Source organism: Rousettus aegyptiacus, unplaced genomic scaffold (assembly GCF_014176215.1).
Source record: "Rousettus aegyptiacus isolate mRouAeg1 unplaced genomic scaffold, mRouAeg1.p scaffold_m13_p_1, whole genome shotgun sequence".
Classification (NCBI taxonomy): domain Eukaryota; kingdom Metazoa; phylum Chordata; class Mammalia; order Chiroptera; family Pteropodidae; genus Rousettus; species Rousettus aegyptiacus.
The window spans coordinates 13,247,292-13,275,245 of NW_023416284.1; the positions used below are offsets into that span (position 1 = coordinate 13,247,292).

General features: G+C 56.5%; 1 protein-coding gene across 2 annotated transcripts; it reads right to left on the reverse strand.

Annotated features, from left to right (window-relative positions):
* Positions 1–27,680, reverse strand: WNT4 (Wnt family member 4). Of its 2 annotated transcripts, none has more exons than XM_016149279.2 (5): positions 23,576–23,689; positions 12,950–13,185; positions 3,938–4,069; positions 3,708–3,850; positions 1–3,018 (listed from the first exon to the last, which is right to left on the reverse strand). In XM_016149279.2, exons 2-5 carry the CDS (start codon positions 13,095–13,097, stop codon positions 2,551–2,553), a joined length of 891 nt encoding a protein of 296 aa, XP_016004765.1. In that variant the 5' UTR covers positions 13,098–13,185; positions 23,576–23,689; the 3' UTR covers positions 1–2,550. The 2 variants fall into 2 exon arrangements, with proteins under 2 accessions (XP_016004765.1, XP_016004764.1); XM_016149278.2 differs by lacking the exon at positions 23,576–23,689 and adding an exon at positions 27,391–27,680 and having other exon boundaries at positions 2,477–3,018.
* Positions 27,681–27,954: the final 274 nt, after the last annotated feature.

Consider the following 27,954-nt stretch of genomic DNA (forward strand, 5'->3'; position numbering starts at 1 on the left):
TTGCAAGATAAAGAAATAATCATTTTATTGTGCATCAGACTATTTCATGGGGATGTCACAATGGCAAGGAGCCTAGTATAAAAATTGGAGGATGGGGTCAGGGCAGCAGAGGGGGCAGCAGCATCCAGAGCTGGGGCTTATCTGGCTTGAGGCCTCAGAGAGCTTCAACATTGCCTGTGGCAAGACTAGTGGAGGTTTCGGGCAGGACTCGGAACCTCTAGCACGCTTTCAGAATGGGTGGGCTGTGTCAGGCCTATTGGCTCTTCCTCTTTCTTTGGGAGAAGCTGGAGGAGGGCGTGTCTAAGGAAGCTCCATTTTCCTGCAGCTGTGGATCGTTTGGCCTTTGGGTTGCTAGTGGTAGTGGTGGTAGGGCTGGGCAGAGGTTCCTAGAATCTAGTTGGCTTCACTGAGGTCACACCCTTCAGAACCCCAAGAGGATCAACTTTGAGAAGCCCCCTGGCAGGTGGAACAGTGAAGCCTGTGAAAGGGCACAGACCCTCTCACTTCTTATTGGGGGCAGTGCCCATAACGCCAGCACCTAGCTTGGACCTACTAGTCCCCTGATTATGGGGATAGGACTTGGGGTCGGGGAGAGTGGCTCAGCCCTGTCTCTGGAAGGGGAGAGGTCTCCACTGCTTCCTGTGTCTGGGTCTGGCCTCTGCCAGTGAGGGATAGTATTTTCCCTGGCGCTGAGTGGACAGCTGAACAGAGCCCGCCAGAAGAGCAGTGAGCCCAGCTGGGCAGCTGTGGGGACACTTAGTCGGCTCAGCTTTCATCCACATCAGAGCCTGCCTGCCCCAAGATTATCCCCACATTCAAATATGGCTCCAGCATCTCACTTGGTTTTGGCCTTCTTGGATGGACATTGAGCAGAGCGCTTGGCTGGAGGCCAAGGGTGTTGACTTCTTCGTGAAGGAGCCAACACCAGGAGGCACAAACCACAAGGCCTGGAGGAGAGCTTCTACAGGCTGGAGCCTGCATTCTGAATCTGGGACTTTGAATTCAGATGCAGAGCTCTGGAGCCAAGAGCTTGGGTCTGAGAACCTTCAATGGGGATCTCGGAGCTCAAGACCTCAAACCAGCAGCCTAGAGCCCCAGTGTGGGGGCAGTTCAGAGATGGCTGACAGCGAGAACCTCTGGTCCTTGGGAGTCCACTCTAGAAGCAGTTGGGTTAGGCCAGGTCTCGCATACTCGTCTTGCTCCCAGAAGTTTGGGCTCCTGACAGTTTGGTTGGTACATAGGGCCAGGGCCAGGTGCTGGTGCTGACTCTTCAGTACCCATGGTACTCCAGGGGCAGAGGCGCCTCAGCTACCTCTCCTCATCAGCCTTCCAGCAGTCCCTTGTCCCTCAGAGCCTGTTCTGCCCTCAGGAACTGTGTGGACTCTAGCTCAGCCTGTGGTCTGTGCTTCTGGTTGCCTCACGGCTCCTCTTCCTCTAGCCAGAGCCCCTTTCCCAAGGCTCAAACCCAAGAAAACCAGAAGTTCCTGGGTCTTTGGGTACAGGATCCCGGGAGGAGCCTGGCTGGAGGGCTCTCCTGGCTCTGCCTCTGCATCTGGTTCACTCTGAGACCTGGCTGGGCATTGCCCTCTCTGCTGTAAAATGGGCATAAAACATCCCTGTCTTGTCCATCATCCAGTGAGATGGCCCAATACAGGGCCTAGAACATAGTATTTGTTCAGTAAATTTGGTTGAGTGAAATAATGGTTGGGAGAGGTGTTTTTACACAGCCCTTTCCTCGGTGTGTGTGTGAGTGATTACCATTCTTAGTCTTATGGAGGAGCAGCACTGTGACTCGTGGGGCCATCACTGCAAAGGCCCTGCTGGGATCTCTGATCCAGGGTGACAGCCTATGCCCCTGCCTGGGAAGGACCAGGGAATGGGAGGTTTCCCTCTGCGAGGGGGAGGCCAGGCAGGCTGGGCTCTGGGGTGGGACTGTAGTCTTCTCTTGCCTTCATCTCACCTGCTCTTCCTGCCTGGAAGGTCCCACAGAAATTCAACTTCCAGCTGCTCATGGAGGCTGAAATTAACCCTTTGCCTTTGACCTGGTAGCTGCCCATTCCTTTTCCAGGGGATTTGAGAAGACAAGGCTACCAGGTTGAAGCTGCCAGGGGGTCTGTACATATGTGTGGGGCGCGCCTTCCATCAAAATGGCACCAGTTTCCCCCTGCCATTGGGCCACCTCTTACCCTAGATGGCGGGGTCAGTAGGCATATGGCTGTAACATTCCCGTTGCCCACCTGAAGCCTACAAGTAGAAAAACAGATACAGATAACAAATGAGTGGTCAGCAGCAGCCACATGTGGACAGCCAGAAGCATGAGAAAGGTCCCTTTGGTCAGTGGCAGCCACAAAGGCCCAGGCTTCAGGGAGACCCCAGTTGGTGCCCTTGGGGTCACCTGCCTGGTTTCGGTAATAAATAACATGAGGACCCAAAAACCAAACCAAAACAACAAATATAACCAGTATCTTTTGGGGTGGGTGGTGGGGACTGTTTAAATTATCGGCCTTCCCTGGGCCACTAGGTGGTTGCTGGGCGCAGGCTGGGCAGCAGTCACCGGCATGTGTGCAGCTCCACCAGCCGCTGGCACTGCCGGCACTTGACAAAGCAGCACCAGTGGAATTTGCAGCTGCAGCGCTCAGCCAGCTCCACCTGTGCCGTGTGGAAGCCGCGGCCACAGCACAGCAGCTCACAGCCGTCGATGGCCTTGGACGTCTTGTTGCACGTGCGGCCCCTCGTGCCCAGCACGCCGCTGCGCATGTCCTGCTCGCAGAAGTCTGGGCTGGGCTCCAAGTACACCAGGTCCTCATCTGTATGTGGCTTGAACTGTGCGTTGCGCGGCACCAGCGCCCTGGAGGACCCCACACGGCGTGGCTCCACCTCGGTGGCGCCATCGAACTTCTCCTTCAGTGCGTGGCCCACCTGACGGAAGGGCGGCACGGCTCGCCAGCATGTCTTTACCTCGCAGGAGCCCGATACCCCATGGCACTTGCACTCTACCCGCATGTGTGTCAAGATGGCCTGCAGGGACAGGGAGGAGACAGGGGCCATCAGGAGATGCCAGAGATGGCCGGGGAGGGACTGCTGGGGCTAGAGAGGGGGCCTGGGCGGGGGCATGCCACGGAATTGGAGAGAGATGTACTTTCATGCTTCCCCTGTATTAAGCACCTACTACATGTCGTGGTAAGCTGCGTTGAGTAAGACATTGTCCCTGCCTTTGGCGCACTTGCAGTTGATGGAGGAGAGACATTTTAAAATGCAGTGTCATGAAACTTGAGTGGCAAGTGACATGATGGGGAAGGGCATGGCCGCACCTCGAAGAGCAGATATCGAGAAGGCAGATGGTATAGTTAAGCACGTGATCTTCACAGTGACGCAGAAGGGTTCAAGTCCTAGCTCTGCTACCTATTAGGGGTGTGCATGTGTGTGACGAAAGGATGGAGACACACATCGATATGCATGGGGAGGGGTGCTGTGTCGGGGGTCACGTGTGCTCTGTTGGAGGGGCACTCACTGTCCCGCGACACCTGCTCCCATTCGTTTCTCTGCCCTGCCGCCCTATACCCCGCTGGCCGACGGGAGGTGCCAAGTGCTGGCGAGAGCCTGAACAATGCTTGCTGAGTGGCGTGTGGCTGGGAGAGTGTTTCGGGGACCTTCCCGGGCCCACCCCCGCCCCGGTGGTGATGGTGGTGGAAGAAGTGCCACGTCACCTTCCTGCCGGCTTCGTTGTTGTGGAGGTTCATGAGGGCCCGGCTGGACGAGGCGCCCTTGCTTCTCTCCCGCACGTCCACGAATGACTGGGAGAAGGCCACGCCGTAGGCGATGTTGTCTGAGCATCCTGACCACTGGAAGCCTGAGCACGGTGTGCAGAGGGGGCCGCGGATGAGTGAGGGCCAGGCCCCTGGCCTCCCGCTCGCGCTTCCCCACCGCCCACACTTACCCTGTGGGCTGACCCCGTGTACCGTCCGGTCACAGCCACACTTTTCTAGCTCCCCACTGCTGCACGCCCGCGTCACCGCAAAGGCCACACCTGCTGAAGAGATGGCGTACACGAAGGCCGCCTCCCGAGTCCCTGTGGGAGGCAGAGGGAGGGCAGGGCTGGGTCCCATTGCTCCTCCCTGCACCCTTCTGTTCAGAGGGGGAGGGGTGTGTGGGACCTGAACGATGGAGGACCGCAGAGAGAGCAGGGCAAGCTAACTCCCGTGGGCCGAGAGTGACACTGTGCTTATCGCCGCCACCTGGGTGCTAAATACGCGTACTGCACGCCAGGCGCCGCCCTACGTCTTCACGTATGCCGAGCGTTTCATCCTCAGAGCATCCGAGAGGACAGTACTGTCATCCCCATTTTACAGAGATTAGTCTGCTTGTTCCTGGTCCCAGTATGTGTTTGAGCAGGCGGATGGGTGCGCAGAGGGGGCCACAGGTGAGTGCTCTTAGCTCCGTGCTCTTAGCGCCCGTGGGTACTGACGTTCACGTCATTTTTGAGAGACAAGGCAGGCTCCGAGAGGCGAATCGACTTACCAGTACTACAGAGCTGCGAAGCGGCAGGGCTAGGCTGCCAGACGAGGTGTAGCTTCCCTTAAAGCCAGTGTTCTTTTTGTACCTATGCTTCAGCCAGCCCCCCCCCCCCCCCCCGGGCTCTGAGGGTTCCCTGTACCTTAGCATCCTGCCCTGGCCCTTCTCGCTGAGGCTGGGCCTGTTGTCTTGCTTCCTTATCCCTTTAAGAATGAATTGTAATCACAATGGACTCTACACTTTACCACTACTACTGATGAGGGCATGCCATCTGCCGCTGGGAGCTTTAATCCGTGCCCATTTCACAGATGGCGCGTATGCAGTACAGGCTTGTGGAGGGGAAGTGATTTGGTCCCAGAGAGCCAGCCAGGAATTAATAGAACGGGGCTCAAACGCAGGTCTGTCTGCCCTGTGTCTGTTCTTTCCCTGCCGTGACTTCTCAGCGGTGCTATTTTGGTGCCTGCCCCCGTCCCCTGCCTGAATGGGTGTTTTTATCCTCCTAGGAACTGTGCCTCAGGGGGTGTAGCTTCTGTGGAGCCTCTTTCTGGGGGTGTGGGTGGGTGAGGGAGAGAGCGAGAGAGAGAGAGAGAGAGAGAGAGAGAGAGAGAGTGTGTGTGTAGTGTGGTGCATGTGTGCATGGCTGGCTGGGAGTGTGACCAGACAGGCCCTGCTCCTCTCCTGGGTCCTGTGAGGGCCTCTGTGTGCCCGTGACTGTCCTTCTGTCTCTTGCTGGAGTGTCCGTGTCCACAGGAGTGAAGGGGGCAGGATTTGGCCCCGTGGTTGGCAATTACCTCTGCGACACCCAGGCCTGTGCTCTCGGCTGCCCTGGGGAGCAGTCACCGTGGTCAGACAGAAACAATCACCTCCTCTGTGCCCGTGTCTGTGGACAGGCAGCAGAAAAAGCTGAGTGCTGGAGAGGGGGCAGCTCAGGCCCTGATGGCTCAGGACACCCTGTTCTTGCTTCGGCACTTGAGCTGGGGATACAGCCTGCCACCCACACTCCACTGGCCGCCCTCTGCCCTGGCCTGGTCCTTTTGGGCCGGCATCAGGGGGCTTGGCTGGGGCCATGGGGGCCTTGACAGCCTGAGATGGAACTCTCTCCAAGTTAATGGAGGTTAATAGCAGGATCCTGTTGGTTGGTTTTGTGCTGTGGCCGCCTGAAGAGAGACGACTTCAGTTTCTGGTATTTATGGTATTTCCAGGCCTGAACCAGCACAATTCTTTGCCCCCAAAGACCAAGGGGGAAGGGAAAATGGGAGATAGGGCCCTGGGCCCCAGCTCCTGGCCTGGCGCAGTCCTTCCTTCCCTGCTCTCCAGGTTCTCAGGCAGCTCCAGCCCACCCCAAGCTCTGGCCTCATCTCTCCCCTGAGCGCTTGGAGCCCTGGGGAACAGGAAGCCCTGTGCAGTTGCTCAGGGAGACCCCCGCTTCATTCCCCAAACCAATACCCATCTGCCAGGACTCCAGGTCCTCCTTGCCCTGGCCTTGGGAACAAGGATGCTGTGATTTTCTCAGCTTGGGGCTGGGTCTGAAGGAATAGATTCTGGAAGGCATATAATAATGAAAAGAGCTAAAGCTTACAGAGCACTTTACGCTGTGCTGGGCACTGTCTAAGTACTTTACGTAATTTATATATTCTTCACAACAACTCTATGAAGTAGAGACTTTTAACCCTCATTTTACAGATGAAGAAACCGAGGCACTGAGTGGTGAAGCAACTTGTCTGACAATACCTGGCCAGGATGTAGTGGGACGGGAATTTGAACTCAGGCAGCCTGGCATCAGAGCTTTCAACCTTGATGTTATCCCACCTCACGGAGCCCGGCGCACCCAGGAACACACATGCAGTCCATCTTTTCCCACCTCACATGTGGAGCCAAGAAGGGCTTCCTTAGGTGTACCCTAAATCTCACGTGCTCAGGGATAAGCCCAGTTCCTTTTGTGGGTTCTTTACTGGGGGAAGGTGAGCAGTTGGCCTCTGTGCTCAGCACAGAAGGCCCCAGAAGGCCTGGATAATGTGGCCAAGCCACTGTGCCCCGAAAGCCGATGGCAGCGGCTCCTCCAGTCCTTTTGAACTGACCCTGGGTCCCAGCCCTTTGATTCCAGCGCCATGGCCCCTCCCAGATTCTCCTCTCTGCCTGGGTGCCCAGGCTGGAGCCTTGCTCACTAGTGGGGTAACTGGCAGAAAAAGGACTGTGGTATCCCTGCGAGTGGAGCAGAAAGGAGCTCCCCAATGACATGGTAGAAAACTGCTCCCTGGTCAGGGACTTACTTGCCTGCTCCAGCCACAGGAAGAAGACAGTCCTGGCTTTGTCCTTCTGGGACAGCAGAGCCGGCCCAGGGTAAGGCAGGACTCTCTAAGGTGCCAGCAGCTGCTCTGCAACCTTCTGCCTTCTCCACAAAGACGTCTACCCATCCCACGCTCAACTCCTTTCTTCCTGCGTTTCCTCCTTCCCAGAGTACCTCCTACCCTAGCTCCACTGGCCTAAATCCTGTGTGTCCTCTGGATCCCACCTCGATGCCATCTTTTCCAAGGTGCTAAGGCTGCCTGGGGCCGGGAATTCAGTTATCCTATGGGTCCAGCAACAGCTCTCCTTTCTGAGGATGCCAGGGCCTTTGCATATATTGTCCAAGGCTCATGCCAACCTTCCCAACCAGCTCTCTCCAGCTCTGCTCTATGGAGGGGAAAGTGAAGCTTGGTGGCTTGTCTGGGGTCCCTCAGCCAGTCTGTGGCCAAGAGGGAATTGGAACAAGGCCTGTCCGACTCAGGGCCTATGCTCTTCTGAGCACATAATGTGTGATGTCTCTCCCAGATGGTGGAAAGACAGACAGGTTTGGGAAGGGGTGTTTAAAGGAGAACCGGCTGAAGCTGAATTGGGCTGGAAAGGAAGCCATGGACATGGTGATCTCCTGGGCACCAGGTGGGTGTCCTGGTGAAAGTGCCATTCCCAGCATAACTCGCATGTTTCCAAAGCAGACTCAGCAGGTGTCCTAGGGAGGTGGGGCAGGACAGGCACTGGTCTCCGAGAAAGGCATTATTCCCAGTCTCCTCCTCATCTCTGCCCCCAGCCTGCCTTTCCAGTTTCCTTTGCTCTCATCTGCGGAAGCTCACTGTTTATTGAAGCCACCTCCAGGAAGCCTTTTTGGATTTAAGAGATGATGTAGGATAGGACAGGGGTAAGAGTAAAGGCTTTGGAGCTGGACGACGCTGTGCTAAGACTTTTACTAGTGGTGTGACCTTCCTCTCAGAGCCTCATTTTCCCAAGTCAAACATGGGGAGAATCCTGCTGCCCAGCAGGCCAGACCCTCACACTCCTGCATTCCCCTCCCACCGTTACAGATTTGCTTTCATTGGCCTGACTGCCCCTCGCAATCAGAATCGGGCTGCAGCCTGTTTTATCTTCTAAGTATCCTGTGTTTGTCTGGCCTCTAGCTGGATGGGAAGTCGCTGGGGCCAGGCTGTCCCTCAAACTTCTCCTCTGGCCCTCTAGCCCAGGGCTGGGCACAGAGTAGGCCCCTCACGGCTACTTGGAGACAGGGGTCAGTGTTGGGAAAGTGTGGACGCTCACCAGGCAGGTCTGAGTTCTAGGCATGGCACTGCCAACTCCCAGATGTGTGATTTCAGCTTTCTTGTCCATAAACAGGGGCTGATAATAGAACTAACCTCATCAGGTGGTTCTGGAAATCTATTGAGGTCGAATATGGAATGGGCTTAAGTCTAGGCCCTGGCACACAGTAGGCACTTGAGACATAGCAACTGTGGTGAGAATTATTGCTGGGTGATTAAATGTCATTTTATTCATTTGCTAACGAATACTGGTCTGGCACATTCACTCTGAGGGCCGGTTGACCATATCTTCGCAATTTGGACTCAAACTTCCTTAGGGCAGACTCTTCCTCCCTTGCTGCCTTGCCGAATGTTTCCTGATCACCTGCTGTGAGCCAGGCCCTATGCCATGCTCTAGGAACACCCAGGTGAGTTCATCCTCAAGGAACTCTCAGTGGCAGTGTCTCTGGGGTACCCCCCGACCTTGTAAATTGTCTGATGGCACCCAAAGGCTGGCCTGAGGGGTCACTCTGAAGGAAGGCATCTCCTCACCCTCACTGGCTCCAACGTGGTGCCAATGTTGAGGACAAAGATGAGAACACAGGTTTTATAGTGAGTCACAGCCCAAGACTGAAGAGCATTTACTTCTTAAATCCAGCCTGAAGTTACAGTCAGTAAGGCATCCTCTGTGATGTTAGACACAGAGGGAGTGGAGAGGGGGGCCTGGTTTTGAAGCCTCACTTTGCTGTGGCCAGTGCACCACATCCCCTCCCAACCATGGCGGCCAGAGTCTGAAGGGGCCTAAGGGCTCACGGAGTCCTCTATCGTAGGACAGGAAGTTGGTCAAGGTCATAGAGTGAGATACGAAGAGGCAGGGGGAGGCCCAGTGTTGTCTAGAGATGGAGAGAAGCAGGAGAATGGGAGTCTGCACTGCCTTTCTTGCCTCTCTTCTCTTTCCTGCTCCGGCCAGCCTGCTCTAAGGCTCCAGAACATCTGCTCACGGCAACCTCTGTCAGACTCTGTGGCCTCTCCCTCCCATCCTCAATCCCTTTTCAGTCATTCAATAAATATTTATCAGTTACCTACTACGTGCAGGTGCTGCTCTAGGCACTGTTTTCAGGCAGTGACTGAAATGCACAGATGCCATCCCATATCGGGCCCTTAATGACTGCTCCTCATTAACCGCCACCTGCTCCCATTCCTGGCTGCCTAGACACCAGTTTTACCAGATTTCTGGTAGTTTTTCAGCTGAGAGCACACAATTTGGCCTTAACTTACACATGGCCCTCATTGGTCACCATAATTTCACTGTCCATCTTGCTTCAGTGGGCCAAAAGCAGGAGGCCTTCACTGCTTAGGGGTGGTGGGAGCACAGAGTTGAAGGCTGGGGAGGCTTGGGCAATGCTGGTGGTAAGAGAGCTGGCCTCCTCTTGTGGGGCAGTCGGAGAGGGGGGATGTCTGTTAGAGTCGGTTAGTTCTTCAGAGGCATTGTCTCTGAATCCTGATGGGAGTCCCAGGAGAACGGTCCTGGGATTGTCCCCACTTTATAAGAAGCAGGATGCTGAGGCTAGGAGAGGGAAGAACCTTGCCCAAGATCTCACAGCCAAGAGTTGGCAGGCTCCGGACTTGGGCATGTTACCACCCTCTGCTTGCTGAGCCCCTTCCTCAGCTGCGAGATGGAAATACTACTACACGCTCTCAGAATTATCATCAGGGTGATCCGAGGCGGGGAGCACACAGGAGGCCCTTGGCAAATGCGGGTTCCTAGCTCTGCAGGGGATCTGTTAACTTTGGCCTCTTCCGGGTGTGTGGTCGTGACCCCAGCCAGGCGGCTCGTCCCCCAACCCCAAAAGCTGGGAGCCACGAGACAGGCCTGCCCGGACCGCCACTGCTGCCATCACCACCACCGAAAACGACAGCAGCTGGTGATGATAGACAGTTCTTCTTGGGTCAGGGTCTACACTAACTGCTGCCACGAATTACGTCACTGAAACTTCATGACAACCCTATGAGGTAAGCGCACCTGTCGGTCTCACTGACAGGTGAGGACACCACGGCTCAAAGGAGTGAAGTCACTTGCTCCAGGCCATGCTTGCCCGTGTTCTCCCTCCAGCCACCTCATGAACTCCTTCCTGCACCTTCTGAGAGCAGCACGTTGCCTTGGGACGGACAAGCCTCTTCTCCTCTTGTTCAATGGAGACAAGAATTTTACAAGAGGAATTTTACTAGGGGAGGAAATGAAAAATATAAAAGTGAGGAGGTGGATGGATGGGAAGATCTCAGACTCCTCCAAACAGGACCTGGGGGGAGGGCAACTTGACTTGGCTCCAAGGGACTGGTGCTCCACCAGACCACTTTGACTGTAGACTGCGACAGGTTCCAGCCAAGCTGGGTATGACTCCCGGTGTCTTTCCAAACTTGCTGAGCCGGGGCTGGGCCCCCCTGCTTAGTTTCTGCCACGCACATGGGTGAGGAAGGCCCTTCTCGATGGGGTCCGCCTTCAGGCCAGCACCGGCCCACGCCTGCCTCTCTTTGCCCCTTCTGGTCTGTGCTCTGGCTTGCTTCCTGTCATTGGAAGGCATCAACTGACTGTCTCCTCCACACCAAGGCTCTGCCGTGTGCTGTGACATCACCCTTGCCTTGGAAGAGCTCAGGTTTTAGGGATAGCAGGGTGGGGGCGTGGGGGAGACAGGCATCAGAGTTCAGTCTAAAAGGTATAATAAAAGCCATGTGAACACCAGCGGTTTAGACGAAAATGTGTGTGTGTGAATTGAGAGAGAGAAATGGATGAGGCAAATGGGTTAAAATGTGATCTGTCGGTGAGTCTAGGTAAAGAGCATATGGCAATTCCTTGTACTAGCTTTGCAAATTTTCTGTAAGTTTCACATTTTTTCAAAACAAAAAAGTTACCAAAAAAAAAAAAAAAAAAAAAAAGGAAAAAACTCCGGCATGAACAAAGAGCTTTGGCTCCCAGAGGAAAAAGCGGCTACCTGCTCAGGGGATCTGGGAAGACTGTGGGCGAGGGCCCTACTAGGTTGGCCAAGAAAGTGGGTTGAGTATTTGGGGTAGGGGACGCGGCCTGTGTAAAGGCATGGGGGTGTGAAAAGGCCCAGCGCGTGATCTAGCTGATCTCGCCACCAGTCCATCCAAAACACCGAACGCCCACTGTGTGTGAAGAACATCCTGTGCTCAGGGGCTGGTGTTGCCTGAGCCTGGTATCTGGGCCTCATCAAATAGGCAGCCCTGGCCCTTGGCAGTGGCATCATTGTCCCAGGAGATCCTTCGCTACCAGACTGCTCACTGGGTCTCTGCTTCTTTCCTGGAGCAGCAGTGCTCAGTAATGCCAAGCATGATCATGCCTTTTTGGCCTCTGCCAGCTCCCAGGAGAATGGCTTCCAAATTTCTATCACAGTTGGTTTCCAACAACATCCAAATGGTTCGCCACAAGCCCAGCAGCCCTAGACGTCCAGGATCACAGGTGCCAAGACAAAGGTTGGCCCAGGCAATGCTTTCCTGCTGCCTGAGCAAGTCAAAGGGCCCCTGTAGACTGTTGGTGGCTTGGGAGTGTCAGTTTCATGCTCAGGAAGTAGAAAAAGAGGCAGCTGGTTTAGAACACTTCCTCGAGGGCAGAGGCTTGACCCGGTGACCTCTCAAGGAGCCTTCCAGTTGCATGGAACATTCTCTATGCCCTGGCCCACTATCCTTTGGCTTAATGCGTTCTCACATTTCTGGTCTCAGCTAAGGGTTTACCTTCTTGGAAAAGCTTTCTTTGAGCCCCAGCCCTGGACAGGGGAAGGGTCCACCCTTGTGGTCTCAAGATTCCTATGTCCTCTCCATCACAGGGTTTTCTCCTCGTGGGTAAGACCCTGGAACTGGATTGCCTGGGTTCGAGTCCTGGCTCTGTCACTTTCTACTTCTGTGACCTTGGGCAAGTCACTTAAACTCTATGTGCCTCAGTTTCTTCTCTTGTAACATGGAGGCCTATCCCCCAGGGCCAGATGAGTTAAAATACTTTGCAGTGTCCAGTCCCTAGTTAGCGCTATTGGTGTGCAAGCGACTATGCCTGCTGAGCTGCGACAGAGCCCTGGAGGGGAGGAGCTGGTGCTGTTCATCTCTGGGTCTCAGGGCTGGGTGCGGTGAGGCTCTCAATACAGTTCATCAGAGAAACAGAAAGAGAGTGAGATGGGCTCACATAGGAGAGGCCGAGTGCTGAGGTAGGACAGCGTGGAGGCCCGGAGTCCAGGTCTGAACTCTCTCTCTTTTTTTTAATTTACTTTTTTTAATGGTGACATTGGTTAACGAAATCCAATAAGTTTCAGCTGTACACTTTAACAATAAGGCATATATATATAGATATATAGATATATATCTATATATATATTTACGCTGTGTGTTCACCTCCCATATTTAGATTTCTTTCTGTCACCACAAATTTGATCCCCTTTACCCAGTCTACCTCCCCCCTTCCCCCACCCCCAGGTCTGAATTCTGATTCTGCTGTCTACTCTCTGAGAAGCCTGGGGTAACTCCATCTTTTCCACTTTCTGGGCTGCACTTTCTTCCTCTGTAACCTGGGATGGCAGCTCCAGGACTGAAGATGCCGCACACTGTAGAGTGCCGCACAGCCCATAGACAGGCAGCCTCCTCTGACGGCCCCCCCACCCGGAACTCCCGCCCCCTGGATCACGCCGCTCTCACCAAGCGTGCACCTGCGCGCAGCCTTATGCCCTCGCTGGAGCTGCGTGCTGTGTCCATTTGATAAGTGACTGACTAGCCTGGCCACTCACGAGCATATGAAATGGTGGTCTCTTCTGGGGTCCCCTGGCCGAGGGCCCACACTCGGGCACTGCCGGGCTCCCAGCCGCCCCCCGCCCCACGAGCCCCTCCCTCACCTTGCGTCACCACTTTGCCGAAGACGGGCAGCGAGTCGAGCGTGGAGCAGTTCCAGCGCCGGTTCCGGAACTGGTACTGGCACTCCTCGATGGCCAGCTGGGCGCCGCGGCGCACCGAGTCCATCACCTCCAGGTTCCGCTTGCACATTTGCACCTGCCTCTGGATCAGGCCCTTGAGCTTCTCGCACGTCTCCTCCTCCGAGATGCTCCCCACCGAGGACAGCTTGGCCAGGTACCTGGGGAGAGGACGGTGGCGGTGGAGTGCGGCGCAGAGCCCTTTACCTCCTCTTTCCACTCCCAGGACGAGGCTGTGCCCAGCCCAGGTCGCTGGGACCCGACTTGTCCCAACGTGGGTCCCGGCTGTCAGCTTCTGTCTGGACCCAGAGACAGGCCCTCTTGCCCAGCGCTCAGGGCAAGAGGGGAAAGTGCTGTCTCGCACAAGGAGGCCTCCACCTCAAGGCAGCCAAAGCAGGTGGAGACCCCGTGGGACCCCTTCTTGCTCTGGGTGGCCCCTGCACTAGTGTCTGTGCCTTGATGTTACCCCAGCCCCAGCCCCTGGGCTCCAACCCCTTCACGTTGACACGCCCTCTAGCTGAGAGTCACTTTCCGCCCTGGCATCTCTCTCCACCCCCAGGTAGGGACCCCAGTGACCTAAGTCTATCTTCTGGCTGCAAAGCCAAGATCCTCACTGCTAGCCACATCCCAGGGCTACCAGATAGAGACCAGCATCAGAGCTGCAGCATTTGGGGCTGGGACGATGAGGGCAGCGAAGGGCTGGGGGGCTGGGGACGGTTGGCACAGGGGTGGTAGCGGGCGAGGGGGTCTTCAAAAACAAAGTGTGCCATGCTCTCTCCTTAGCTCCTTGAGTTTTTATAGCCTGAAGATGGGGTCACGATGCCGGCTCCACTTCATAGGGTCATGGTGAAGATCACAATCTAGATGAGATAATTTACGTCGAGAAGCTCTGGGACTAGGCACACGTCAGGAGAAGGGGCTTTAACGCATCCATTTCGGTGGAGGACAAGAGAGAGCGCTATTGTTCATTGACCACCTACTATGTGCTGCGCAGTAGCAGGCACTTCATCCTGTTGCATCCTCGCCCCAAATCTATGAGGTGATAATTATTATGCCCATTTTACGAATTCCGAAATGAAGGCTAAGAAGGTGACATGCTCAAGGTGACACAGATAGCAAGTGCCGGAGCCAAGCCTCTAACCCCTTCAGACACCGAGGACCTTCCTTCTGCCTGTCCTCCACAGCAGGCCGAGGAGCCCAGGAAGGCTTTGCTTCATCGAACAACAGACACTTTATGAGGTGAGAGGAGGCAAGGGGCTCGGGAGCAAGGCGCAAAAATGCTCACTAGGACAGGGAAAGGCCCTGTGGAGACGCAGTCCTTCTCTCAAGGGAAAGGGGCGCACATTCACTGAGCACCTGCTAAGTGCCAGGTATGTTTCAGAAAGGTGAAGTGACTGGCTCAACCCGGTTTGTTGGACAGATGTGGACTGAAGCCCAAGTTTGGATGTCCCGATGACTTGTGCTGTAACTTCTGCCCCTCAGCCGAGGCCCCGCCCCCATCTCATGTCCCCAGCACATAACAGGTGCACAAGTGGCAGCCCGATGTGGGAGGAGAGCTGAGTGGTACCCCTGGAAGGCCTCCTCGTCTTTCCCTGCCTCCCTTTTCCATCTGCCCTGTGGGTGATGCATCTGCTCACCTACCCGGGGAGGGCGGCCTGGGGCTGCCTTCCAGGTTCCTGGGGGACAGCAGAGCACAGAGAACCAGAGACTTAAGGAATGTTCCCTGACAGGTGGTCTGGTCCAGACTCTTCATTGATTGTATAGGTGAGCGCAGACTGAGAAAGGGGCCTTTCCACCTCCTCCCAGGAGGAAACTCAGACCGAGGCTGTTCCTTCAGATCTTGTTCAGATCAGGGGCTCTGCACAAGACAGTGAGGGGCCTGCTGCCCCCTACTTTACAGTGGCCTAGGACCCCACACCCCAAGGGGCTTCGCCAGCAAACTCGGTGGGGGGGGGGCTTTCTGGGGGAGTGGCTTCCTATAAGGGAAGCCACACAGACATCTTGCTGTAAGAAGGGTCACAGGAAAAGGTCACCATCTCTAGGTCTCAATTTTCTCATCTGTAATGTGGGGAAGATACCAGCTCTGGCGAAGTCAAGAACTATTGTCAGAGGCAAAGGGAATGCTATGTGTGAGAGGTGGTTTGACAGGAGCCTGAGGCAATGGGGCAGGAACTCAACCTTTGTTTGCTAACTGAAGGAGTGAATGAACGAATGGGGACCAAAAAGAAAGGTACAGAAAGCCCTATTAAAGTATGGAAAATTTATATGACGATGATAATAAAAATAGCGAACTGTTATGGAACTTAGCAAGGACTGGGCTAAGGACTTTACTTACATTATTGCATTTATCCTCTCAGCAAGCCAGTGAACCCCTTCCTTATTTTACAGAGGAGGAAACTGAGGCACAGCCAGGTTAAGCAATTTGTCTTATGCACAAGGTCACACAGCTACTAAGAGGTAGAGCCAGGACTTGAACCTGGTTTTGCCTGACTTCGAAGCCTTTGGTAGAGAGAATGTGGCTGGAGGGCTAGAACTGACACCAGTGGTGGGCAGAGAAGCTGCTGGGAGCCGGGTTCGTTCAACCTAAGGATGCTAGGCAAGGTGCAGCCAAGCGGGCTGCCTGCTGGTCACCAAACACTCCATCCCTGGAGATGTGCGAGCAGCAGCTGGGTTCTATTTGTTAGGCATGTGGGTTGGACCAGACTGAAGGTTCTCCCATCTGGCTGTGCATCAAAACATTTGTGGGTTTGTCGAAAGTGCAGGTGCTTGGGCCCCACTCCAGGTGGGCATCTGTGCTTTTAACACGTTCCCAGGAGCAGCTGTGAACTGGGCTGGCGCTGGCCTGGAGGGTGTTTTAGGGGAGCTCTCAGGTAACCACTGGGTGGTGTTTCCTTCTAAGCCTGGGCGAGATCCGATTCTGGGACCCACTCTCCTTGCCCACCGCAGAGTCAGTCCCTTGGCAGTGGGCCCTGTCCGTATCTGGCTTTCTTTATCTAGAAATGGAGATAATGGTTCCTATCCTATAGGGCTGCTGTGAGAAATTAACATAACTCATTGCGGCTGGTGCATCTGGCTCTGAGCTGGGCACGTTGTGGGTGCCCTGTAACTGCGAGGATCTCTGTCTTCCCTGGCAGTGTGGGCGAATGAAGGCATGAAATGTAGGGAGTTGGGACACTCCCCGCAGTCCTTGCCTCCCGGAGGCTCCCTGTCTTCTCTACCAGGTTCTACCTAGGGGATAGAAACGGCTCAGAGACTAGTAATATCCGGGCAGAAGCCTGAGCCTCTCAGAGGCAGACAGGGCAGGAATATAGTTTAAAGAGTAGGGTAAGAGTGCATCGAGAAGGCAAGGGGGCCACTGGGCTCCTCAGTCCTGCCCGGGTGCTCCCCTCCTCTGCCAGTGGAGAGAAGGGGTCCCCTATAGAGTTAGTCCACCTGGTGCTCTTGGCCTGCAGGGGGCGCCAAGAGCCCAGCTACTGGCTGGGGGCCAGATCCATGTTTGGGAGGCCAAGAGTGTGGGGACAAGAAGTTGGGCCTTAAGTTGGATCCTTTCCTGCTTAGACCCAGGGTTGGCCTCTTGGAGAAGGGTGGTGACCCCAATGGCCTCTGTGACATGGGGGCACAAAGCTAGCCTGTCTCCATCTCAGCCTATGCTTCCTCTGCGTCCAGCCAGCCAAGGGGGGCCAGGTAGGGCTGTGCTGGGTCCTGGCTTCTGTTCAAAGGCAAGGGTTCTCTGGGCAGGAGGAGTAGGCTGGGGAGGCCTGGCTGAGCCACCAACCCTTTAGGTGACTTTGGGCAAGTCCCTGCCTTTCTCGGAGCCTGTCTCATGGGTACAATAAACCAGTGGACCCGCGTAGCCTTTCCCACTGCCTCACGGGTGGGTGGGTGGGGGTCCAAGCCTCAAAGGCCTCCTGACTCTATGCCAGGCTGATAGATGGAGTTCCTGCCTTTGGACAAGGAATGAGATGGACCAGAGGGGGCGCCCACCCCCTCTGCCCTTGGCTCAGAGCTCGACGAAGGGAGATGAACTGAATAACGGTAGTAGGGGTTTAGGGGTGAGCTGCTGGGCTGCCACGGCCGTGAGTCACTGGGACGGCTTCCAGGAAGAAGCTGAGAAACCTCTTCCGCTGAGGAGTGGCCCTGCCCCCATGGCTGGCACCAGTGCCCACCACCCCCAGCCCCTGCCTTCATCTGGGCCAGCAGCTGTCCCCTTCCATGCCGCAGAAGGCATGGCCCCACCCCCACCCCAGTTCTCCCAGAGCCAAGGACCTTGCTGGGAAGGGCTGGGTGCCGGAGCTAGACATGGAACCAGAAATGGGGTGAAAAGCGTTAGGACCCCAGGCATCGCAGGCTGTCCGCTGTCAAGCCCTGCTCGATTGTTCTGGTGCCCTTGGGATGTCTGGCCTCATTTTACAGATGAGCAAACTGAGCCCTGGAAAGGTGGAGTAACTAGCTCAAAGTCACACGGCCTGTGAGTGGCAAAGTCGGAAGGCAAACCCAGCTCCGACTAGGAACTCTCTTCTCGCTGTGTACCCTGGTTGTGGATCTGCCTCCTCTGACAGCTGCGGCGCCTGAAGCCACCTTCAGCATCATGTCCAGCCTGGGGCCTCCTCAGTGCCTAGCAGACGGTGCTGCACAGAGAAAGTGTTTAATAAAAACTTACAGCATGAACAGGGAACTCTGTCCTGATTAGGTCTCCTCTGCTCACCTCCTGGCAGAGTACTCAGGATGGGGAAGGCCGGTGGGATGGGTGAGGGAGGAAAATGGGGGCTGCCTTTGCCTTTCAGTCTGCCGAGGGCTTAGAGGCCCTTAGGGGTTAGGTCCGACTGGTCCTGGGGACCTTGGGAACCCTCTCTCTGCACCCTAAGGTGGCTCAGCCTTTCCCCCAGAGACACGTGTGCCACTTGCTGACTCCGGAGCCGAGCCGGGCTCAAATATCGACTGCATAAGCCATTTCTGGGGGAGACAGAGAGCCTGGACGTGATCGGTGTGGGCCGCCGCCGGGCTGGGCTGGCCCGTGGAGGGCCTCCGCCGTCCCCGCTTCTTCTCCCCTTCTGGTTGCATTGCCCCAACGTAGGCTTCTTCCTGCCACTGCTGCGTACAGGCTTAGCAATTTGCCACCTGCTGCCTCGGCCACCTACGACTCTAGCCACAGCCGTGCCATTGATCAGGTTATCCCACCAGCCCAGGCTGCCCCGGCTGCTGCCGCCAGCCAGCTCGTGCCCCATCTTCTCAGACGGGGGCTGCGGGTCCTTCAGGCTCCTCCCAGGGGGCCCTCCCCACGCTCCTGCCCGTGCCTGCAGCCCGCAAGGCTGGAGGGCCCTGGCCCTGCCAGGGAGATCAGATCCTCTCGGCCACCTGCTGTTTTCATTAGAAACTAAAATTAGCTGGGCTTGTCCCAAGCTTTTCCAGGTTTGCTTGCCTTTTTTTTTTTTTTTTTTCCAAAAAATATACAAATTCTTAGAGGAAAATCCGCACCTCTTACTCCTCCTGGGCTCTTACTCTGCGAGTCCGGAGGAGAGGGGACGGGAAATAGCTGGAGCGTTTGGGAAGCCAAGCAGATCAGTGTCATGGGTCCTGGCCCTGCGGGTGTGTGTGTGTGTGTGTGTGTGGGGGGGGGGGCTGGGACGCCGGCCCAGGCCTCTCTGCCCCCTCCCTCTGGCCTCTCTGCTTGGGCCACATTTAGAGCCTCCTCAGGAGCGGTCCTGCCTGTGACACCAGGGAGGAGGAAGGCCAAGAGGGTGGGAGGAGGAGCCTGAAAGAAACGGAGTGCCTGTCTGCTCAACAGTGAGCTACTTTGGGAGACGCGGGGCTGGGAGAAAGCGAGAGTCACACAGAGCCCATCCAGAGGGTGTTCTCATGGGGGCGGAGGGGGGCGGTGTGGGGCGGCGGAGAGGACCTGGTCCTCCAGGACCAGACACCGATTGTCCAGACCTTTGAATGTTTCTGTACCCACGGTCTTACTATCCTGGCGTCCTCTCCCCTAGGGAGCTCTTGTCCCCGAGACTCTCACCATCAGCATGGAGGTGGTGTGGATTACCGCAAGGGAGATGCACAGGGTCAGAACCCCATCTCTGTGTTATCTGAGGCAAGTCAGTGAGCATGGCTGAGCCTCAGAGTCCTCATCTACACAGTGGGTAGAATAGTAGCTCTTACCTCAGGAAGCTTAACTGAATTGAATGTTCACATAGTAGGAACTCTTCCCCCGTTGGTGACATTATCATATTGTCATTACTAAATGTTTACTGTCATTGTCATCATCATCGCTGCCATCTCAAAGCCTCTTCACAGCCCCTTGAGCTGGACCCCCTGCTGGACCTGACCGGTTCTGCTCATTTGTCTTCCTTGCTTGCCTCCACCAGCTCCCTCAGACCTGGGTTCCTAGCCCTTTTCTTCAGCTGAGTACACCTAGGGGAGGACACGCTCCCACAGGGAACAGCGAGCCGCGTCAGCCTCGACCGCAACTGCAGACTTTCGATGGCATCTCCAGATGGAGTACGTGGAGGTAGAGACTGTGTTTCCGGTGCTTCTGGCCCACAAGATGGATCCTCCAAGGACCAGGGTATGAGAGATGGGGTCGGGGAGATCGGTTGCTGGGGACATTGGGGTGAGGAGGGCAGGCACGGCAGACATCCCGAGCAAGCTCGGTGGTGTCCAGGGGCTTGGAAACCATTTGTGGGACTAGGTGACTGGAAGAGAGGGACCTCGTGTCCTCTGTCACTTGTGCTCTTTACACAAGAGAGCTTTCATTCATCCTTAGTGCAACCATGCAGGGTGGGCCAGGTGAGTGTCTTCCGCACCATTTTACAGATGAAGAAAATGAGGCCCAGAGACATGTGTTCAAGGCCACCGAGCCAGTCAGGGGTGACCAAGGTTTGAAAATACGTCACTCTGGGTCCTAAGCCCAGGCTCGCTGATCAGGTTCCAAAGGTGGCCCTGGGTATTAAGGGCACGATGGTTAGGCATCAATGAATAGTGACTTGAGGAAGGTGGCTTCATTCTTCCACTGGTGAATCTTCCCAGAGCTCCATATCTTTCTGAAGTACAGGGAAGGCGTCTGGGCTGCTTTTAGGAGCGAGGGGTTCTGGGGAGGGAGACGTCTCGGTGGTTATGCAGTTGCCTGGACGGTGTCTGGGCCTGTGGTCTCGGCAGCTTCTGGGGCCGTGGAAAGGGTTCCTGCCGCTGGCCTGAAGCCCCTGCAGGGGCAGCCAGTGAGGAGGGGCCGGCCTTGGAGACAGGAACAGTGGCTGTGGGGTAAGTGGGTGCTGCTCCTATTCCACATTCTTCCCGGTCTTAGCATAACTCTAGACGTCTCAATGCCCAGGTCCAGTTCCCTTTGCTCCAAGTGCATTCCTCAGCTGGGGGAAATGATTGCCTCCTCCGGAGCCCAAGTCCCCACTCCTGCACCATAGGGTGCTAGTCCCCCTCTTCCTGTCTCCTGGGATTCCCTAGCTCGTTTACTCCCCATCCTCAGAAGGTTCAGCACCCCCTTTTCTGTCTCTTGACTTCTCGGTTTCCATGACTTTCAGTACCCCAGTGTCCCAGCTCCCTACATTTCATTCCTGAGGGCTCTGTGTCCCCCACTGTCTGTTTGGGAGCCCCCCCATTTCCCACATTGGAGTGTTTGTTCCCAGGGGAGCTGGTGGCTGACTCAGGGCCAGGAAGTGGCCACTCAGACCTGAGCCTGGATAGCCCCAGAGCTGTGCCAGAAGGTAAGACGTTTCCTTCTCTTTCTGGGGCAGGTATGGTTGTGGGATGAATGGGTGTCAAAGTTAGGGTACTTCCTGACCTTGCCTTGTCCCCTAATTTGCCAGCGGAGAGCTCCTCCCTCTCAAACTCATGTTCCCAGAGTGCCTTTCTTGTCCTTGTAGACATTGAACCATCGAACTGTCCTCCCTAGTTCCACTGAGGAAGCCCTGGGCAGGGGTGGGGGGAGTGAGGAGGGACGGATGAAGCCCCAGCTGAGCTGTCCAGCTCCTGAGCTGGCTTCCTGGAATGAGGCTCATGTTCTAGTGGCTCCAGGTTTGTAGTGAGCTCCTCGGTGGATTCCTTCTGAAGGCCTGATCCTGAGAGAGCCTATGGCCAAATCCACATCCCACCCCAACAGGCACAGAACTGGACCTTGTTTCCTTCCTTGCTCCAATTATCACCTCGATCATCACCTCAAGCAGAGAATGACTGGCTCGGGGCATGAGGCTGACAGTCTGCTTTCATCTGCTACAGAGAGAGTTCTGGGAAGATAGGGGACCTGGGATGAAGTTCTGGCACTACCATCATATGCTTTGTGACCCAAAGTGCCTCGCGCGGGGCCCGATGGAGTAGGTCTTGACCAGTGCTTTACATGACCGAATGGGGCTTATCAGGCACTCCTTTGCTTGGAGGTGCAATGTCCTACAATGGGATTGGGCTGATAATCTCTGAGAGCCCCGCTCACTCTGATGGCCATGATTCAGTACTCTATGCCTGGGATGCCAAGACCCTTGAGTGCCCCACCACTCAGGAGGAATAGCCTTTGGTCTCCAGCCTTTGGGGAAGAGTTCCTGGGACCCAATTCTGCATGACAGGACTTGTGTGTGAACACAGTGAAAAACGGGGTCTGAAAGGACCATTCAGCGTCACAGCAGGAAAGAGGCCCATCCAGTCTCATCAGCGATTTCCTGCTGCTTCCAATGGGCCTCTCCAAGGTTGCCTTCTGAGCTGTGAGCTGTGGGGCGGTCCCTTCCCAGCCCTGACCCGTCGCCCCCTCCTTCCACCCACCTCCCTCCCCTTCTCTTCTCAGACCAGGTCCCCTCCACTTCAGGGTTCTGACTTGGCTGGGGAACTTTTAAAACAAAGTTTGGTTTCAAGTTTGCTAGGAGATGGGGGAGGTGGAGAGGGGTTTGGATGGGTAAGCGAAGCTGGTGGGGTCTCAGCAGGGACCGAGCCTTCTCTTGGGTTTGGCTGAATCACAGAAGAAGCAGTTCAGGACTCAAGAGATAAAGCCTGGCAACTCCTGTGGAAATCTGGACAGCAACCATGGGGTTGCAGCTTGGCCTTCCAGCGGAGTTTGCCCAGCAAACCAGCATGGGCTCTTTAAAGCTGGTTTGGTATTAGGGTGACTGGAGGGAGGGGCCAATGGCAGGAAGCTGTCACCCCCATCCATGGCTCTTTCTCTGGCTAACCGTGTGTCTGGCTGGGTCAGGGAAAGCCCTTCTTCTCAGAGAGAGAAACGAGAAAAGGAGGCTCGGTGCAAATGCTCAGCTTTCCAAATGCACCCACAGGGCCCGAGTTGGGCGAGTTTCAACAGGTTTGGGGAGCACTGTCTTGTCAGATGCTTGCTGAGTTGCTCAATTGCTAATCCAGGGTTGAGGGAAGAAAGTCAAGCCATAGCAGACAGCTGGGTCGTGACTGCTGCCTGAACAAACCCCTCAGGCAGGGCCTGGTCCAGTGCCCTGCAATGGAGGGTGAGGGGGAGAAAGCACTTAGCCTGCCTCTGAGGGGTGTGCCTAGCTGGGGAGCTGAGCCCACAGCAGCAGATCTGCTGGGTGACAGCTACATTTCCTGACATGCACTTAGGCACATCTTAGCATCACCTGAGACTCAGCAGTGGAGCAGAGCCTCCCTCCTACTCTAGGTCTCTGAAGATAGGGCACCATTTGACCACAACTTCGAACCCTCTGGAGCGAACAAGCCCTTCCTTCCTTCATCCATTACATACTGACTGAGCACCTACTGCATGTCAGACACGTGCCAGACACTCGGAAGATGTTGAGAGGTGTTTATAACCCTGTAGAAGAAGTAAGAAGCCACACTCCTTATATATAATATGAAACAGTTCTATAGGCAGGGGATAAAAACCATGAAATCTGGACATGTGAGAGCAAGTAAAGTTCAAGTCCTGCTTCTGATTTGCAGAGTGCCCTTGGGGGAGCCACTACACCTTTGGGCCTCTGAAGTGGGGCTGAAAAGAATACAGACTCCCTCCTCCGAACGTGGGAGGGGAAGACATTACATGGTTCTAATACAGCAATGGGTGCGGAAGTTCTTTGTAAACCATTGATTCTCAACCAGGGGGATTTTGCCCCCCTGGGGATGTTTGGCAATGTCTGTAGACGTTTTTCGGTTGTCACCGGGTTGGGGAGGGGGAAGTCCTACTGGCGTCTAGTGGGTAGAGGCCAGGGATGTTGCTAAATATCCCACAATGCACAGGACAGGTCCAAAATATCAACAGAGTGATTTGAGAAATCCTGGTATAAACTGTGAAGGGCTCTATAGGTGTGCTACTGATTGTGAGTCAATGCCCATAGCTGTAGGGGCAGGTCCAAGGGAATGGGTTTTTACTATTTAGAAGGGAGGGAAGGATCCTTTTTATCTGGGGACTAGGGGGACACTTCTTGGGGGAGACAGGCCACACTTTTACCTGTGGGGCTGGCACTGACAGCTGGGCCGGTTCTGTGTACACCTGGCCCAGTGAGCTGCACCCAGAGTGCCAGGCCTCACCCTGCCCAAGGCCAAGGGAGTTCCATACCCTGCTGGGTGACCAGGCTCACAGGAGCTTGGCTGGGAGACACATACCCGTGGGAAGTCAGATCCAGTGAGGAATGCGATGCCTCCTCCCAGTGGCATCGATGGGCTCTCCCAGCAACAACTCCTCAGGCCAGCAGGATTTGCCTGTGAGCCAGGTTGGGCCTCCCTGGCTCTGTGAAGCTCTCGTAGGGACCCTGGTTAAAGAATAGGGAGGCGGCAGCCTAGGGATCCTACCTGTGTGGCCTGTGTAAGTTCACAGGATCTGGACAGAATAGTTTGGGGTAAGTAGTGTTTGGGAGCAGCAGCAGCCCGAAGGCTCCATCATCCCTGTACACAAGGACATGACTCCCCTATCTCACTGACAGGAGCCTTCAGCTTCCAGCAGCCATTTTCCTTGGTGTGCCTGGCACCGTGCTCAGATGCTACATGCGTGTGAAGCCTCACAACCCACCAAGGGTGTGTATCATTTTACAGATGAGGAACCTGAAGTTCAGAGAGGTTGACTAAGCTATCCAAGGTCACTCATCTGGTCAGTGGAAGAATTGGGAAGGAACCATGGAGTGTCATCCTGGAGGTCCAGTTCTTAGCCTCTCTGCCAGGCTGTCTTTGAGAGCAGCACAGGCTCCCTGCCCTTGCCCAGTGGGCCTCTGCTAGGACCCCTGCTCCGTGCACCACTGCCTCCCCCCAGGAAATCCACAGTGGTGAAGCTTTAGCTTATCTGTTCTCTAACTCTTCCCAGTACTTCCATTTGGGGTTCAGAGCAATCTGTTGAGGACCATGGCCCAGAACATGGAAGAGGCCCAACCCAGGCCACCCAACACATGGGACAGAGCAGGGGCTGGAACCCCAGTCTCCTGACTCCCTGTACAGCCCCAGTGCCGGGGGAACATTCAGAGACAGCTCTGAGCCCAAGTCTGTAGCAGAGTCCTGGCCTTCCACTGACACACTGTTTTTATCCACTCATCCATCCCTGCCTCGGTGGTGGGAGCTGCCACAAGCTGTCAACTCGCTCTGGGTGCCAGACACAAGTCTAATCAACAGCTTCCAGCTTCTCCGGGCTTGCCCAGGCCTCAGGCTGCGGAGCCCTCCCAGCTCCAGGCTCCGTTCTGTCCAACAGCTGCACGCAGCGGGACACCTGGCCTGCCTGCCAGGCCGCCCGCCCTTCTGAGACAACAGACAGCACCGGCTCTTGCAACTGGTCAACCAGCCATCCCTGGACTAAAGCCTGACTCTAGGTACTAGAAGGGGAATGGACAGCCAGACCTTGCCCCTCTGAGAGTGCTGCCAGCCATCCTCCTGGGGCCAGACCTCCAGCATGGCTCACACTTGAAAAGACACAGCGCCGGCCAGAATACCTGTCTGCCTGAAGCTTTTCCTTCTACAGGCAGCTTTTGGGTCAGATCTTTCTGCCATTTACTAGCTAGGTGACTTTGGACGATTGTCTTTGTGATCCCCAATCTTCTCGTCTGTGAAACGGGAGTCCGATGTTGTCAGTGGGAGCTATCGTAATTATTCTTTCTGTCAGGATTCTACAAACTCCAGGCCGAATGCCCCCTCTGTGACTGCTCCGGCTCACACTCAGCTCTTTCCTCTGACAGCATGTACACCGCCCCACCCATCTGTGGTTTTGCCGTTATCTTGTCTTTCTCCATAGACCCCAAGCTCCTCGAAGACCAGGCTGTGACACTGATTTCCCCAAGAGCTGGTGCAGTCTCTGGCCTGGGGATGGAGAGTGATGAATACAAGGCAAATGACCCAGTCTTGGACGTGCCCAAGGTCTCTTCTCTATCACGGCCTCTCTGGTTGGAAAGGGTCCTGGGAGTCCCTGTTCCTACTGCCTTGGGCTGAGCAGAGACCCTTGGCTCAAAGCCCAGGGTGGAGCAGGAGTGAGCGGGGTCATCCAGAGACTGCTCCGTGGCAACCTGAACCATCACCGTCACAGAGAACAGGTTTGCCAACCTTGCTTCTCCTTCTAGGCCGCCCTCCTCACCCCACCCCCTACGGCGCCAGCACAAGAGAAGTGAGCTGCTGGAATTCCCCATGGTTTGCGTGACCCAAAGCTGGGGTTGCGACCCCGGCTAGGATTTTGGGCTGAGGGTGGGTGGCGACACCACCTGTGCCACACTGGCTTAACTTTGGGACAGCTCCAGGGATGGGGGGATGCCACTGCCTGTAGTCCGAGCACCTAGATTCAGTTCTTAGCTCTGAGGCTGGGCATGTAGCTTCCCCTCCTTGGGCCTCAGTTTTCCCATCTGTAAATTGAGCCCCAAACACTCGATGCCCCTGAAGGACATTCTACCGAGGATGTCATTCTCTTCTCTGAAGGCCCAGATCAGACCCCAGAATTGTCATTTCTCTCTCCGCCTTTTCATAGCCCTCTGTGCCGGGCAGGTCAGACCTCCAGCCCTTGCTCTTCCTCATGCTCACGCTTACCGTGGACACCCCGGCTCTGAACCAATGCTTTCAAGGGTCAGCTGCAGGGACCCCAGGCTCCCCCAAGTCTAAATCAGCTCTCCTCCTCGGCTCTGAGCTCCGTGCCCCACTCCAGGGGCTGGTCTGCAGGGCGGCAGTGGGAGGAGGTAGTGGTGCCCTGGTTTCTGTACACTGTGCCCCTGCCCCTGAAGTGTTAATCAAATTAAGGCTCCAAGAAAAACAAAAGCTCCACAGCCACTTCGGGAGGCCTCAGAGTCCTCAATCTGAACAGCTGGGAGAATTCCACATCACCTCCGTCCCCCAAGCCCTGGGTGGCTCAGACCCCAAAGAACACTCTCCTTCTAGCCTGCAGGGCCCCGACTGGCCGCAATGACCTCATAGCAACAGCCATTGGACACTCGGGGCAATTTCATGGGAGATATTTGTTCTTCGGTCTTGATGCAGAGAGAATTTTTTCCTCTCCCGCTATCTCCATGGAAACCCCAGCTACACTGTTGGCTATCCCCCTTCCCACCTCATGCTTTTCAGATCAATATTGGAGCTTGGCTCCCCACTGGCTGCCCACATCAGATGGGGGCAGCTCTCAGGGCCAGGGGTAAGCCTGGGGCCTGGGGAGTGGTCACTGGAAGGGATGGAGAAGGAGTCCAGGGTTCTCTAGCTTCCCTGTTGACTCACTCACCCAGGCTCATCTCTTTAGAATCCCTCCCCCCACACCCCACAGCGAACCTTCGGCGCCTTCACAGGGAGTCCCCCTGAGTCAGGCCCTCTTCAAGGAGAAACAAGACAGGTCACCAGTGGTCACCTCCTCTCCCTCCTTAGGCGAGACACAGAGAGGTGGTGGTGGTGGGGTGCTGTTGTCCTCTTTAAGAGCTGGACAGAGTTTCTTCCTGCCCCAGGGAGAACCAAGGCCGGCCAGCGCCAGCCGAAGCAGAAACAGGTCCCTGCACGCCTCCAGCCTAGCCCGAAGCGCGGCACAGCTCTGCGCAGGGAGCTTGCTCAGGGACTTCTCAGGATTAACCTGCTACTATGACCCAGAGCCCTTCCTCATAACGGGCTTCCTTGGTGACCTGTCAGTTCAGCCCGGGCTGCGCCCCGCGCCCAGTACCCCACCCTGAGCAGCCGTCCAGCGCTCGCACCCCTAGCGCTCTCGAGCGCCCCAGGCCGCCTATGGGTGCGGACGCCGCCGTCACCCCTGTCGCCTCTGGGCCGGGAGCCGGACCCGGACAGGAAGGCTGTCCAGAGGGAGGCCAGGGTAGCGGGTAGCGGATAGCGCGACCGAGTCTCGCGTCCCGCAGCCGAGACACCTGCCGGGCGCCCCCGCGCCCGCTGCCCCGCGCCGCCTGGCACCGGTCGCTGCCCCGGGGCCTGCCCCGCCCCGCCCCGCCCCGCCCGGCCCCCACCCGACTCAGCCGGGTCCCGGCCCGACTTACAGCCAGTTGCTCGCGGCGGCGGAGAAGACGGCGAAGACGAGGAGGCGCAGCGAACGCAAGCACGAGCGGGGACTCATGGTGCGGCCGCGGGCGCCCGGCCCCGGGCAGCGGCTGCGGCCGCGGGGGGCCTCGCGTCGGGGCAGCAGGTGGGCGCCCCACGGGCGGGCTGGCGCGCGGCGCCGGGCGCGGGCCGGGGCGCGCGCGGGGGGGCTCTGCCTCCGTGCCTGCCGGTAGCCCTGCCCGCTGCTGCGCCCGCTGCCCGGCGCGGACCAGACTGTCAGCGCCGCCCCAGAGCCGGGATGCGGCGGCGGCGGCGGCGGCGGGGAGGCGGGCGGCCGGCCGGGGGGGCGGGCCGGGGGCGGGCCGAGGATGGGGTTACCTGGGCGGGCCCAGCGGCCCGGGACACCCCCCGGGGGCGGGCCGCAGCGGCGGCGGTAGCTGCAGCACTGGCCCGCGGGACTGGGCTTCTTCGGGGGCCTCCCCGGCCGGACGCCCGGGAGGACTTGGGGCCCGAGCCCGCTCCAGGCACGCCCCGCTGCGCGCCGCCTAGCCCGGCCAGGCTCG